The sequence below is a fragment of the Daphnia magna genome, linkage group LG4 (assembly GCF_020631705.1).
Source record: "Daphnia magna isolate NIES linkage group LG4, ASM2063170v1.1, whole genome shotgun sequence".
NCBI lineage: Eukaryota > Metazoa > Arthropoda > Branchiopoda > Diplostraca > Daphniidae > Daphnia > Daphnia magna.
The window spans coordinates 9,249,169-9,262,692 of NC_059185.1; the positions used below are offsets into that span (position 1 = coordinate 9,249,169).

General features: G+C 39.2%; 3 protein-coding genes, 1 long non-coding RNA gene and 1 other non-coding gene across 7 annotated transcripts; 3 read left to right on the top strand and 2 right to left on the bottom strand.

Moving 5' to 3' along the window:
* The first annotated feature begins 15 nt into the window (after window positions 1–15).
* LOC116920569 (putative ATP-dependent RNA helicase TDRD12) lies at window positions 16–6,767 on the top strand. 2 transcript variants are annotated; one of them, XM_032926711.2, is made up of 17 exons: window positions 17–504; window positions 577–1,140; window positions 1,208–1,439; window positions 1,492–1,599; window positions 1,664–1,938; window positions 2,000–2,200; window positions 2,271–2,425; window positions 2,486–2,770; window positions 2,829–3,086; window positions 3,146–3,574; window positions 3,656–4,018; window positions 4,085–4,618; window positions 4,695–4,760; window positions 4,827–5,699; window positions 5,768–5,865; window positions 5,963–6,192; window positions 6,274–6,767. In XM_032926711.2, exons 2-17 carry the CDS (start codon window positions 648–650, stop codon window positions 6,363–6,365), a joined length of 4,692 nt encoding a protein of 1,563 aa, XP_032782602.2. In that variant the 5' UTR covers window positions 17–504; window positions 577–647; the 3' UTR covers window positions 6,366–6,767. The 2 variants fall into 2 exon arrangements, with proteins under 2 accessions (XP_032782601.2, XP_032782602.2); XM_032926710.2 differs by having other exon boundaries at window positions 16–1,140.
* A 593-nt stretch (window positions 6,768–7,360) lies between these two features.
* Window positions 7,361–8,312, bottom strand: LOC116920590. The gene is made up of 4 exons (XM_032926735.2): window positions 8,171–8,312; window positions 7,971–8,079; window positions 7,756–7,870; window positions 7,361–7,662 (listed from the first exon to the last, which is right to left on the bottom strand). The coding sequence occupies exons 2-4, from the start codon at window positions 8,071–8,073 to the stop codon at window positions 7,506–7,508; spliced, it is 375 nt and encodes a 124-aa protein (XP_032782626.1). The 5' UTR covers window positions 8,074–8,079; window positions 8,171–8,312; the 3' UTR covers window positions 7,361–7,505.
* A 28-nt stretch (window positions 8,313–8,340) lies between these two features.
* LOC116920604 lies at window positions 8,341–10,250 on the top strand. The gene is made up of 2 exons (XR_004392799.2): window positions 8,341–8,453; window positions 8,516–10,250. It is a non-coding gene; the product is annotated as an uncharacterized LOC116920604 (long non-coding RNA).
* Window positions 9,782–12,245, bottom strand: LOC116920577 (protein phosphatase methylesterase 1). 2 transcript variants are annotated; one of them, XM_045172869.1, is made up of 8 exons: window positions 11,967–12,245; window positions 11,703–11,901; window positions 11,276–11,631; window positions 11,139–11,204; window positions 10,873–11,062; window positions 10,623–10,804; window positions 10,306–10,321; window positions 9,782–10,018 (listed from the first exon to the last, which is right to left on the bottom strand). In XM_045172869.1, exons 1-8 carry the CDS (start codon window positions 12,041–12,043, stop codon window positions 9,875–9,877), a joined length of 1,230 nt encoding a protein of 409 aa, XP_045028804.1. In that variant the 5' UTR covers window positions 12,044–12,245; the 3' UTR covers window positions 9,782–9,874. The 2 variants fall into 2 exon arrangements, with proteins under 2 accessions (XP_045028804.1, XP_032782612.2); XM_032926721.2 differs by adding an exon at window positions 10,431–10,563 and having other exon boundaries at window positions 9,782–10,362; window positions 10,627–10,804; window positions 11,967–12,231.
* Window positions 12,246–12,390: 145 nt separating this feature from the next.
* Trnar-ccu lies at window positions 12,391–12,463 on the top strand. The gene has a single exon. It is a non-coding gene; the product is annotated as a tRNA-Arg (tRNA).
* The last annotated feature ends 1,061 nt before the right edge of the window (window positions 12,464–13,524 follow it).

Consider the following 13,524-nt stretch of genomic DNA (forward strand, 5'->3'; position numbering starts at 1 on the left):
TATCGAGAGAAACTGAGTTATTCGGTCATTGTCAGTGTTTCTATTCGAGCTTCAATTTTTCTGGTATCGTCTGCTCTGTTCGTTTCCTTTATCACTGTTGTGATTGGCTGTGGAAGTTTTCAAACCTGTTTCGTGATTGGTGTACTTATGACGCACCCGCTGGAGGCTCTGACTGCTATTTCAGAAATTAGACACAATGACAGACGATTCCATCAATGTCGTGAACCAACCAGGGTTCTATGACTCTGTTTATGGCCAACAGTCGCACTCGCACACAACCGTGAAAATAATATTTAAATAATAGTAATAATAAAATAATTATAATAAAATAATTATAATTATTAAAAACACAAAACAAAATTCAACACAATGAAACTCCCGCCTTTGAATTAGATTTCATCTTATTTGTTCGTTTTTGTATCCCTTCGTGGTTCGTGCCACTGGTGTTGCCTTGTCCATTCGTTGAAGTCAAGTTGGGACGAAACGAAACAGCTGATCAATCAGGTGTTGTTTGGTTTTAGAAGAATATACAGATGCAGAGTGAAGAAAATAAAATTTACACAATTGGGTTCTCAGATTACGTGAGGCACTACGAGACACTCCTACAACTGAAGAAAGCACGTTTATCGGCTGAAAAAGCAGACGGAATGGCGTCCCGTAGAGATGGATCTCTGCATAATCAGGAGTCTTCTAGTTGTCCACGAGAAAATGTCCACTTGTCACCTCAAGAATTTAAAGATAGCACTAAGACATGCCCGCTAAACTCTTCGGCAAACGGCAAATTTTCTTTTGCAAGAGGAAGAAGCATTTTAGCCATATCTGAGTATCTTAATTCATGCCAATCAAAGAAGAACCAAACAGAGTCATTGAAACAATGTGTACCAATTTCTCAGCCTGTAAAGTTTTCAACAACAGTGGCAAATCTGAAACCACAGCAGAAGTCAAATTTAGAATCCAACTCCATGCCACCTGATCAAAATGCTGATATTACTGGGTTTCAACTCCAAACCATGAATTCCATTTGGGTTTCACAGTCCCCCAATATTAAAGAGCCAGTGTCCAAGAATGAATCCCTTTCTCAAATACTTACAAAGAATTGTGTCATAGAAAACCAACCAAGTAAACAAGAAAAAGCAACAGGTATACATTGCTATACTCAGTATATTTTGGAAATGTATTGAGGCAAACTTTGTATTGTTTCACATAGTGAATGGTTTAGAATTTGCATCTCAAGGTGGACCAGAGGGGAAGGAAGAATACAGTGAGACATCCATAAAACCAACTTCTAACTTGCCTATGCCTTTCATGCCTGCCGGTATGCCATATGGAGCATCCAAACCAATACAACGTGCTAGGCCAGAATATACAAAAATGGAAGTCAAAGTTAGGAGACCTATTGCAGAAAACATCAAGCCATGCAATGGACTACACCTTCCTCAGTATATGGCTCTAACAATTTTTTAAAATAAGAATGTAACCATTTTCTTTTAGGCATTCTGGTTTATTGCAAAATTCATGCACAAGAGTAAACAGTCCTGTGTTGGCCCAACAGTCAAATTCACAGCCAAATCTAACTACAGTTGCAAGTGGCTCAACTATGTATGACAGCTATAAGTGGAACGATATAAAATGAATAACACATTTTTTATTATTTATTTGCAAGGAATCGCAGTCGAGCATTTCTGTTGAAGGCTGCACTTGAACGATCCAAATGTAGCAAAAAAGAAGCTACTCAAGAAACGAAGTCTCAGTCACCTTCCTTGGATAACCCAGTTGACACTACTAATGTCGTTTCACCTGTGCATGAAAATGACGAAGATATAAAAGAACTGTTGCAATTAGCTTCAGCATCTGCAAAAGTAGAGCATACTATTGCATCCGAAGAAAATGTACCCAAAATGCTAAAGCTTTCCAAGTTAGCACAGTTAATAGAGGAAGGTATTAGTAATACAAAATGAATAATTTTGATTAATGGTATTAAAAAGAAGATAACACATAGGTCGTGTTCTTGTTCGATCTAACGTACCCCATTTATCAATCCATAACTTCAAGGATTTCCCATTTGAACTGAGTATTCATGAAGCTTTAAATTCTTTTGGTTTTGAAAAACCCAAAACGATTCAAGCCTATGTTTGGGATGCAATTTTGCGCGGTCATAATGTGGCTTATATCTCAGGAGCGCGAGGTGGAAAAACATTAGGTATTATAATGCCAAACGAAGACTTGTTGTAGTTCTCAGGCATGTCCCTAATGCTAACTTTCGGCAATAGGCTATCTGATACCAATATTAAATAATTTGCTTGACCCAAGCGAATACAGCGAAGTGCCAGAAGGCTGTTCCCCTTTGGCCATTGTTATTTGCTCATCGTGGGAAAATGCAGAAATGGTGCACTACTATTGTTGTCGAATTATGAAGAAAACTCCCGTATTATCTTATAGTATTTCATAGATGTCTGCGCATAATAATCTAGATTTTATGTTTTAGAACTTTCGCTCTGCCGTCTTCACCGATGGTACAGAACGGTCCTTGAAAGTGGCTCTGCCCTACCTAATCAACGGAGTGACTTTGCTCGCTGCCACAGCTCCTGCACTCAGTTTGTTGTTATCAGAAGGAAAAGATATAATTAGCTTTGATCGATGCTGTCATCTTGTATTCGACGATGCAGACTTTGTGCTCAAAGAACACGCTGGAGCAGCGAAAAAACTGTTTAATTTTTATCAAGAGTCTGTTCAGCGGGTAACAGAGGGAAAGAACTTCGTCCCACGACAGGTAAGCATGACAGTGAATGCATATTAGTTATACTCGTGCTAAAGTTTTCCCCCGGTAGATTGTGGCTTGTGCCAGCCATTGGACAAAGGGAATGGAAGAAATTTCTTCTAAGGTTTTAAAAAATCCTTCGGTTTTCATATCCTCTTGTATGGAGGCTGCCATTTATGGTGGGATGAAGCTTGATGTTCGTCTTGGAACTTCTGACGAGATGGACTGCCATTTGTTGGAGATTATGCAAAAAAAACGCTTAAGCAGAACCATTATATTCTGCCGCGGGTCGGCTGAAGTCTTTAAAGTTGAACGAATGCTGTCAACGGTAACTTATCAAAGATTAAAGTGTTAATGCTCAATTCATACTTACTTGCGTGGTTTCAGATTGGTGTGGCGCCTCTGTTAGCCCACAATCAATCTATTGTGTCAGATTTAGATTTTATAACGCAAAGATGGAACCATGTTCAAAAGGGTTCTGCCATTCTTATCTGCACAGACGATGTCCTAGAGAGACTCGACATAAAAAATGCACAAACACTCATCCATTATTTTATACCTCACCATTCCAAATACGATTTTAGCTATCGGCTTTCATTCGCAATGGACAACTTCCACTTGAAAGCTACGGAGGCTGATAAACCTGAAACACATCTACTTATCACCAAAGAGTTTAACAACTCTCTGCTGACGATCGTACGTTTTATGCAACGCTTTGGACATGTGGTCTCTGATGAATTAGCAACGGAAGCCATACTTTCTTTCTGTGGTAAAGAGGTTCGCAAAAGAAATCTACCACTATGTGAAAATTTGAAGGTAGTAAATGCAAATTTGTGTCAGCCGATTAGTAATTCGGAATTATTATTCCGAATATTTCTTTTTCCTTGTGTCTTCTAGGCGTTTGGATTGTGTAGAAATATGAAGCTATGTGGACTTCGACATGTCATTCTGGAAAGCCTTGACCAACCAGTTGTTCCAAGAAACGGCATTGTTCGCATTCGCATTACCGCCGTCCGTACTGCAACCCAGTATTACGCCCGCATTTTGAAGCATCGCAATGAAAATAATCAGTTGGAAGATAAGAGTGGATCACATTTCGAAGTTATTGCTCAGTTGAGAAACCATTTTCTTGACGAAAATGAGCGAAAGAATCCGGTGCATGGGGATAAAATAGAAGTTGGTAATCTTTACGCCCGACGCACCACAGAACATCTTTTTGACCGTGTTCGTGTAGAATCGGTACTTGAGAAAGATCACCAGGTAAGGGCACTATGAGTATAAATCATTTCTCGTATGTGGTGGATTACAAAATATGTTGTTCTTCAGGGAATTCCTACCGAGGTTGCAGTCGTGTGTATTGACCAAGGTTGTGTCGTTCAATGCTTTGTCAAAGATATATTTGAACTTCCAGAACACCTGAAAAAAATTGCCCCGGAAGCCATCGAAGTTTTTCTGGTGGGAGCCAAGCCATTGGAGCGAAATTCAAGCTGGAGCCGTTACGCGAACGATTTTGTTCGTGAAAAATTAATGAGTAAAGAGCTGGAGGGTCGGATTGTGCTGGCCTTGTCCTCTACGTTATGGCTAAGCCCATTGCACGAGAGGAAACGACTGGATGGCTTGAATTCCTGTGTTGTTGTGACAGACATACTAAAAGAACTCTTGAAAGCTGAGTTAGCCGAAAGCAACGACGAACATTTAGTAAAGCTGCACCACCTATGTGAAACAGGCGGACTTGTTTTACCAGATTGCAGCGTTGGATTGGCAAGCCGAAGCAGCAAACCGATCGAAGTGGCTCATGCATTCCTTCCAATGAATGAAGAAACACAAGTTGAGTTAGTGGCTAGCGATTCTCCACACCAGGTATGGATTTCATTTGCTCTCTCTCTTTTTCTCTCTGATTGTATATGATAACCTAACAGCGCATTATCTACTTTAGTTTTACGTCACAATCGTCAAATTTCAGAAAACCTTGATATCATTGGAAGAAGATATAAAAAAACAAGTGAGCTTATTCCGCTTTTAATTTGATAAAGTTAAAACACTAATGATGCTATAAACCCATATTTAGTTATCCAAATGTAAAAATGTGACGTACGAAGAAGCTCGTGTAGGAAGTTTCTGCCTCGCGGAATCACCTACAGAACGTGGATCGTGGTGTCGCTGCTGCATAAAGAAAAAGATAATTGGACATGATGCATCGGAGTTCCAAGTCTTTTTCGTGGACTACGGGGACTTCGCAACGGTTCCTATACACGCTTTGAAAACATTGCCCGCTAAATTCATCAGTCGCCTACCATTTCAAGCCATCGCCTGTTCGTTGTACGGCGTGGGGCCGAAAAATGACAGTGGTGGATGGACTGAAGAAGATGTCTTTTTTTTCTCATCTCTCACCACTGGACCTGATGGATTCATGCACGTTTGGCATGCCCAGATGAAGTTCAAAGAAACAGTTCCTGATGAAGTGACGAATGGGCCGCACTATCATGTTACACTGATAAACCGAGAAGAATCCGAGCCCCAGAATTTAGCTCAACAAATGATAGCCCAAAATTATGCTATTTCTTTAGAAAATGATGAAGATTTTCGTGCAATCGTGCGCCACTCGGCTGCTATCAAGAAGGAGGCTGAAGAGAAAGCGTTGAGAGAAAAAATGTGCAAATCGCAACAACTTAGCGACACAGAAGATGACATGAAATTTGATGTTTCGCCTGGTTGGATTGACCTTTTTCCGAAATCTCAAGAAAGTGACGAGACCAAGTCAAATGCCGATTCTCGTCCGTCTGACGAGGCTTCCAGCAAAAGTGTTTCAGCATCAGAGGAGAAGCTGGCGGTGCAGCAGATTATACACGGAAACCAGAATTTAGCGCTAATCGACCACACGATGCCTTTGAAGGACAGTTTGAGTCGCTTCCCTACAACGAAATGGGCACAAAGTGAACAGGTAGTTTAGTGTTTTAGATTGACCTGATCATAAATTATCAAAATATAGACATTCTTATATTTCAATAGGATGTTTGTGTGACTTTTGTTGTGGGACACCTGAGCGACTATACTATTGAACTTTCGGAGAACCATTTGAGCTTTGTGGCCGATGTTAACGGATCGAGGTAGACTTTTCTTCTATCTTTCCACTAAAAGCCATTTACGATATTACGTGTTGAAATTTATAATCTTACCATGGTGTCTTTCTACATCTCGACGTAGATATGAACTGAACACGAGCACGTACGGATTCATAGTTCCTGAAAAATGTTCCCATTGTATCGTCAGTTGCGGAGTAAAGGCGACGCTCCGAAAGCAAGGAATAGGTTCAATGTGGACTCGCTTCATTCAATCCCCCTTAAAACAACCTTGGCTGACTCGTGATTTTGACTATTGGTTGACTAATAATTCGTCAGATGATGAGGAGCAACTGGAGCCCATAGTAGACGCAAGTACGAAGAATTTGATTAACAAATTCAGTGGCAAAAGAAATGAGATGTATCACTGAAATATTTTGATTTTGATTTATTCAGAATACGCATTCGACGCCGAACAACCCGAATCGTCATCAAGTGATTCGGATGAAGAATGCACCGATGAAAAGTGGCTTCGCGACGATGACTAAGAGACTAAGAGGCAACTAGTCCATGAACTATTTTGAACTATGTGATCAAACAAGGCAATCTAATATTGAAGACACACCTTATCATTTTATTTCTTTCAAATCCATTATGTGATCTTTCTACTATTCCTGTTTTATAGTCGTGGGTGTAAGTATCTTTCACTTTGTGTTTTTTCACTGTTCTCTTACCGTGCGTGGTCTAATATCAATACTAGACCAGCTTTTAGCTAAAAGAAAGAATGGAAAGATTTTTTTTTTGCGTGAGTTGACAAAAGAATTAGTTCAGTAGACAAAGAACGGAAAGAACAATGAAAAAAATACACGGAAAGAAATATACGGCGTTCTTGTATAAGCGCACCCGAAATTTCCTGTCTTAAAGAATAATACAACTCAGTTTCAATACAACTTTTTCTGTTTATCTTAATAGACTGATTGCTACGCTTTAGTATTTATTCGCCAACTATTCCATGAAAACTAGAGTTTTGACGAGGTGTTGTTTGGAGGAAACTAAGCTATCAAACCGTTGCGTTACTTTTTCCTTGGGTATTCATTTGTTGTTAATGAAATGTACCGGGGAAAACAAATTTTAATGATAACTTAAGAAACCCATCGAGCCGGAAACGTGCGTTTCTTGTCCTTCAGTCAAATTAACATAACATTTCAGTTGTTAATTCTGCATATTTAGTTGGACGGATTTAGTTTTGTTTTTTAATTGCTTCTATCTATCTATTCGTCCAACGTGACAAGGAACGCTATCACACGGTAAAAATCAGTGTGGGGCGATTCCCCGCTTATTCTTAATGCAGCAGTCAGCGTGACTTACTTACATTTTAAAATTATCGATGACTTTCTTCTTACGAAAGCAAAGAAGCCTTGATTTCGCAATACTGCATCAACTAGTCAGAAGAGATCTTTCTAGGTCACACCAAAAAATTCTGTTTTTCATATCGGAATAACTGCTCAGCTTTTCGTACACAATTCATTGATGAACTTTACTATTTGTGGTGTCACGAATGTAAATGTATTAGCAATAAACGAAGGACCAGCTCAGATTTCATGGAGATAAATGCAGTGAATGCGAAGAGGAAAACAAATGCACCTTAACGCCTATCGACTCCGTTATTTAGTCATTTATTTAGTTGTTTAAACAACTGGAATCTCAGGGAATTCCAGTTCAACTCCAGGTGCGCAATCATAAACTGGACAGCAGTCAGGATAGGCGAGTGTAGCATTGGCGGAAACTTTGCACTCTTCATTTGGTTTAGCTGGGGGGCCGCAATCACTGACGCGCTCCTTCAAACTGCAGAATGTTTGTTTAAATGGTAAAATTTTTAAGTATTTCGCATGAGCAATACATTAAGAAAGTATTTTAAAAAAAAAACGAAATTATTACCTTCCGTCAGCACCCATCATGCAAACGGATTTTCCACAGAAAGGTTTGAGATCCCATTCTTCGCCCTCCTTAAAGGTGCGGCACTGCGTGGAAGCATAGCAAACACCAGGGAAATCTGATTCATGATTATCAATTGATAATTAATTTTCTGCACTTAGCTGTTACTATTTAGCCATAGTAAAATATAAAACGGAGTATATCTAAGAGCTTATTACCTCTAAGCACGTCCGCTTTGATTTCGCGCGTCAGAGTTTTAGGGACGATTTGAACACCCGCAGCCAAGACGACACAAAGACTGAAGCAAATCACGAATTTCATTTTCTTCTAAATTACAACATGCAATAGAAAAATGTTAGCAAAAAATTCAACTCGAAACAAATAATATGATTTTTATTCTTTGTTATTTTAAATTTACCTTGGTATTGTGTTGTAGGCCAGATTCTTAAAGCGACTGCTGATTGTCTGTTTTCCTTGTTGGCTTTTATACCTCAACAGTTGAAGGCTGGTGGCAAGGTGGGCTGAACCTGGAGCTAATGAAAACTCCAGAATTGTAGACAGTCACTCGCCAAACACTCTTTTCATTCGTTTTCCTTAACCATTCTCATTTGCTTTCTTTTTCCCAGTCTTTGTTTCTTCGTGGTGCTAGCAACAGCAAGGGTTTTTGGTAGCTGTCCAATCAGATGAAACTTCTCAAACAGGTGAAACCATCAACGACTCAAGGACACCTAACATACACTAACAGCTTCCTTTTCATCCGCAGGTAGTATCACATGTACTACCGTAAATTTAAAAACTGGGATTTTCCCAACTTCCGAAAAATAACAAGAATGACCTCGACATCCTTTAATGTCACAGCTAGGACAAAAGAAAGCGACTTGAGACGAAGATGTCAAAGAAAAATAATTATATAAAACGGTTTGTTAATACGTATTAAAAATAAAATAAAGATAGAGCAATCTATTGTTTAGCAAGGAAAAAAAGGTTATGGGAAAAAAACTAATAAACCAGTTGATTTAATGAAAAAATGTATAGAGGCATAAAGACTAGCAAGTCAATATCGATTAAGCAATTTTTAAACGGCACGTTCCCAATAGCTAATGAAAAGGCAATTCGTGAGACTGATAGCGAATCTAGCCAAGACGTGTATTGTATAAAGAATGCCAAGTAATACTGCCTATTGAGCAACTATATAAACGTACGATTCAATAATACCTGCGCAAGGTATAATGATTACGTCACCGAAAAAAAAATGAACTAATAGAAAAACTAACAAGAGTAAAAAAAAAAACATTCAAGCACGTCAACAACAAAAACAGGATTTCCTTTCTTCATTATAGGTTAAATGAATGTTCAAACAATAGACCATATACGGCATTATACTTTTCTCCAATCTTTTGCGCTTTCACCCGCGTCGGGTGAAAGGAAGAGCGTAAAGCGAGTTTCTTTAGGATGTGGATTTTTTGGGGGAAAATCCATACCTTAATCGGATAAACTTATTCGTTTATGCTCTTCGTGTTAAGCGAATTCATCGGGCTAAACCCAGAAAAAAATCGCCGTCAGCTTAATGTTCGACTTTTTTGTTGCCATCTCAAACCAGTAAAAAATATGTGAAGCTCGGAGAAATCACGTAGTTGCACTGAGGTCGCAAATAATGTTTTTCTGCTTCGTGGCTTCCGCCGCAACAAATGCCCGTAGCGAAGGAAAAACCTCGGAGAGCAATGCCCATGCTAGCACATTGTTTAAGGGTGTTCTTTGTTATCTGGAGAGGGAGAGGAAAAACAGAAGAAAAACTAAAACCAAAAGGAGAAAAAAAAAAGTAAACGAACGAAGCTGCTAACTTTAACTTTTCCCGGATCTGTATGAAATGAAACGCTACCGAACTTTATAAAAACAAAATTTCTGTTTTGATATGTAATTCCGATGCTTTGGAGTATACATAAATACGCCAGGAAAAGACTGGAATTAGTCTTGAAGGTTAATAAAAGTTTGGCGAAAACCAAGGCAAAGAGAATCCACTACGGGAGAATTCTTCACACAAAGACATGTAATCGTACCAGGAACACTTTACAAAACACAGTTGCCCTGCGTGTACGACATGACCTTCAATGTTCAATGTTCATCATGCAATCGTAGTAGAATTAGCTTGACGTGTGAAAAAAGCAAGCTGAAATTGGAGTACAATTTGGCAACAGCTCTTTACTCCAAACAGACACACGGCTAGGTACCCAAAATCGCTTTCACTGTGCGAGACTTTCGAAATAGCCTGTCAATGGAAGTTTTTTACAGAAAAAGCTGAAGAAAACTCCTATAAACGCTATTCACAGTTGACACAAAGTGGATGAATGGATGACGGTGACCCATTTTCCTTTGAACGCAAAGTTCCATACTGACGCAATTGTGAAAAAGAAAAGGTATCGTCAGAAAAAAACAAGAGGTTATAAAACAGTTTTAAATGAGGGCAAGGGGACAAAAACGCACGTGAACAATGAGAGAAACATAAATACAGTACGCTCACGTCATTCTCGTGTTGTCCGACATTTTACCTCATACCGTTTGTCTCCGGAACCTTAGAGGGTTACGGAGAAAACCTAACAAGCGGGCATAACCCTAGATATCAAATACATAACATTAGAAATCAACTTGAGAAACTCGATGGGTGAAAGAGATTATATTACCAAGTAAATTTGTCAGATGGTGATGTCAGGCGATTCCTTACTAGAAACGTAGCTACCACTTCTGCAACTTTCTCTGGTACGTCTTCATGCACCGCATGGCCACATTGAGGAAGGACTTGCATTTGAAATTTCCCTATTTAAATCGAAACGATAATAAAAAAACACCCAACGATCAGGAATTTTGTTTGTCACTCGCCTTGCATCTGCCCGATGGTCAGCTCCTTGTCGAGCCGGTCTATGCCAGCCAAAAGTAGGAGTTTGGCAACGGGAATAGCTAAAAAAGTGGCAGAAAGGCCGTGGAACCATCCTGGCCATTGATGTTCAGTTTTCGTCAGATCAATACGCCACCGATAACCGGTCTTATCTTTGACGCTCTAAATGACAAGAACAATACTTTAAATTTTAAAGCACACTTCAATAATTAAACGTCTAAAAGTTTTACGGGAGGGGAAAATGAAGGTTCTGTTGGAAAAGCGGGAGGCGTTTCGGTCTTTTCCTGCTCGTCTTCTTCGTTTATGCATTCACCATGTTTCATCGAAGTCACGGCTTGCGGTGTGAAACCACCTGGAGAGGAAACAGTTGGAGTGGCTGTGGTGGATACCTCGGATGTGGCGCATTGTCCCGTCACATCGCTATTGGAACGTAAATTGCAAATTTGGGATTAGAGCAAAAGCACTTTATGTATAAACATTTAAATTACAACGCTACCTTGTTAACTGACCAGGCATAGACACTCTTGCTGAATCAGCATTTCTAATCTGACCACTTCTGACACTTTAAAAATAAAATAATTTAACTGTAAAAGCTGCTGCTGTTTTATGGATTTCTTGTCATAACTTACATACCTCCATTCAATAGCTTGCTCTAAGGAGTGAAAATGTTTTGGCCTTGATCTAAGAAAACTCTGCATTGAGGCAAGTGCCTCCATTGCTGTTCCTTCCACAACATCAATCACAATAAGTCCAGCAATTGTTGGAAGCTGCTCTGTAGCAGTAGCATGAACTGCAATTGCACCTCCCATGCTGTGTCCAATAAGAACAATTGGGGGAGGGTCTGATCCAAAAACATGTTTGACAACTGACACAACATCCTCAGCTTGGGTTTCAGCAGAAAGGTTTTCATCATTGTGTGTTTTACTATCACCATGACCTCTCATGTCAATTGCAAGGACTTGACAGGAAATCAAACCTTCAATGCATTCCTAACATATACAGAGAAGATAAATAAATATAGTACGCTATGTGCTATGTATGTGTGAAAAAAAGTAGTTACAGCAAACAATGCCCAACTTAGAGCAGAAAATCCCCCTCCATGAAGCAGAACAAGTAGGGGACCAGAGGAGCCTCTACGATAAACCTGAAATGAGTCTCCATCTTCATTTACTATTACTTTTTCACTTGATGTAAAATAACGACTCCAGTGAACAGGAGTGTAATCCCTTTTCTTCCCTATTCCTCCAGGTCGTGCAAAACTATAATGAAGTAGGGAGAATTTATTTTAATTGTATTGTATTGAAACACAAAAACAAAAATTTACCTTCTGGATGAAGGAGGGGGGATTCCCAATGGAGTAACTAACTTATTCCTTACTTTCTTCAAAGCACTTGCCTCCATTTTTTTTACTTACTTGTCGGAATTTCACTAAACCAACTAAGTTTTACTTCATATTTTTGTCACGGAAATCCACCCGCGTACTGCCGTACGAACGCTGAAGTGCTGAGGCTGAACAAACAATACTCTGTCGTCTGCGGTTGGACCGATTAAAGTAAACAAGTAAACCCTAATCAATTCAGAATTCAACAAAAAATGGTTAAAAAAATAACTTTTTCATTTGTTTATTAGGAGGTTACTCAATTGAAAAATATTGAGACACAGTGCATAAAAAAAATCACGATTCCAGTGTTGAACCGCCAAAGAGTTTCATAGAGTTTCATATTCTTTGCCTATTTCCCTTCATATAAGCCCTTGTGGCCTAATGGATAAGGCGCCAGCCTCCTAAGTTGGAGATTGCGAGTTCGAGTCTCGCCAAGGGTAAATCTTTTTATGTGCGCTATTTGTTTTTGTTTTTTTATATGGACCAGAATGTGCATTATTTCAATATGCAAACCTGTTATAACTGGTAGATGTTACATGGGGACATTCAAATCATTTATATTGGATTACACTTTTCATTATAAATCCCACTGCTGGCAGTTGTAATTTTAGTAGATTGTGATAGCTGAGTGGACTAGGGCGCTGATCACTCAAGTACCAACTGAATAAAATTAAATATGAGTGAACGGTACTCAGCAGCGCAATATCTGAAAGCTATGATGTGAAAATTTGTATGAGATGATATGATTACTCCCAAAAATTATACCAACTATCCGAACCACTGAGCTTGAATTAGATAATTTAAAAATAATTTTTTCCGTTTTTAACAAGCAATCCACCACTCAACCGCACCAAATTCATGGACCCCTCTTTTTTTCTAATTCCACTATGGGATCTAAAATTCTACAAAAAATACAGGCCTATCCAGTTTTTGACTCCGGATTTGCCTGTTTTTTCAGAATTCTAATATTCCCTGCCGTTCAGGAGATATTTTATGCTAAAGTTAGAGTTTTTTCAAATTTTGGAAATTTGGGGAGGTCTTTGGTATCGCTTTTTGGGAAAAAGCGAACTCTTAAAAAAAAACTAATTTTCCCAAAAGTTTGCTTGGCCACCCCTCAATGCAAATCCGAAAGGAAATCTTTTTTCCGGATTTGATTGGCCGAGTTATTCGCAATCTAGTAAAGGGCTCATTTGGCCAGTTTCCCACCCAGCCTACCAGCCATTTTTTTCACCCCTCCCTCGTGCTCCTTGCGGTCGCAGTTATCGATTACTATCACATTTGAAGCCCGAGGTGCAGAGAAAGCGTAGCCTCGGCAGTCATCCGCCTGGAGCGCGAGGGAGTTAGTTTTTTAAATATTAGAATTCTTTAAAAAAAACAGGTAAATCCGGAGTCAAAAACTAGATAGGCATGTTTTTTTTAGAATTTTAGATCCCATAGCGGAATTAGAAAAAAAGAGGGGTCCTATGAATTTGGTGCGGTTGAGTGGTGGATTGCTTGTTAA

What these genes read in the sequence shown, in the direction of transcription:
- LOC116920569 (XM_032926710.2), top strand. Translation starts at nt 534, where the DNA reads ATGCAGAGTGAAGAAAATAAAATTTACACAATTGGGTTCTCAGATTAC. An exon ending in GCGAGGTGGAAAAACATTAG is followed by an intron (nt 2,201 to 2,270) that starts GTATTATAATGC and finishes TTTCGGCAATAG; the next exon opens with GCTATCTGATACCAATATTA. An exon ending in TACTTGAGAAAGATCACCAG is followed by an intron (nt 4,019 to 4,084) that starts GTAAGGGCACTA and finishes GTTGTTCTTCAG; the next exon opens with GGAATTCCTACCGAGGTTGC.
- LOC116920590 (XM_032926735.2), bottom strand. Translation starts at nt 8,073, where the DNA reads ATGAAATTCGTGATTTGCTTCAGTCTTTGTGTCGTCTTGGCTGCGGGT. An exon ending in CAAAGCGGACGTGCTTAGAG is followed by an intron (nt 7,871 to 7,970) that starts GTAATAAGCTCT and finishes ATCATGAATCAG; the next exon opens with ATTTCCCTGGTGTTTGCTAT. An exon ending in ATGATGGGTGCTGACGGAAG is followed by an intron (nt 7,663 to 7,755) that starts GTAATAATTTCG and finishes AACATTCTGCAG; the next exon opens with TTTGAAGGAGCGCGTCAGTG.
- LOC116920577 (XM_045172869.1), bottom strand. Translation starts at nt 12,043, where the DNA reads ATGGAGGCAAGTGCTTTGAAGAAAGTAAGGAATAAGTTAGTTACTCCA. An exon ending in ATGCCTGGTCAGTTAACAAG is followed by an intron (nt 11,063 to 11,138) that starts GTAGCGTTGTAA and finishes ACGTTCCAATAG; the next exon opens with CGATGTGACGGGACAATGCG. An exon ending in AACCTTCATTTTCCCCTCCC is followed by an intron (nt 10,805 to 10,872) that starts GTAAAACTTTTA and finishes CTTGTCATTTAG; the next exon opens with AGCGTCAAAGATAAGACCGG.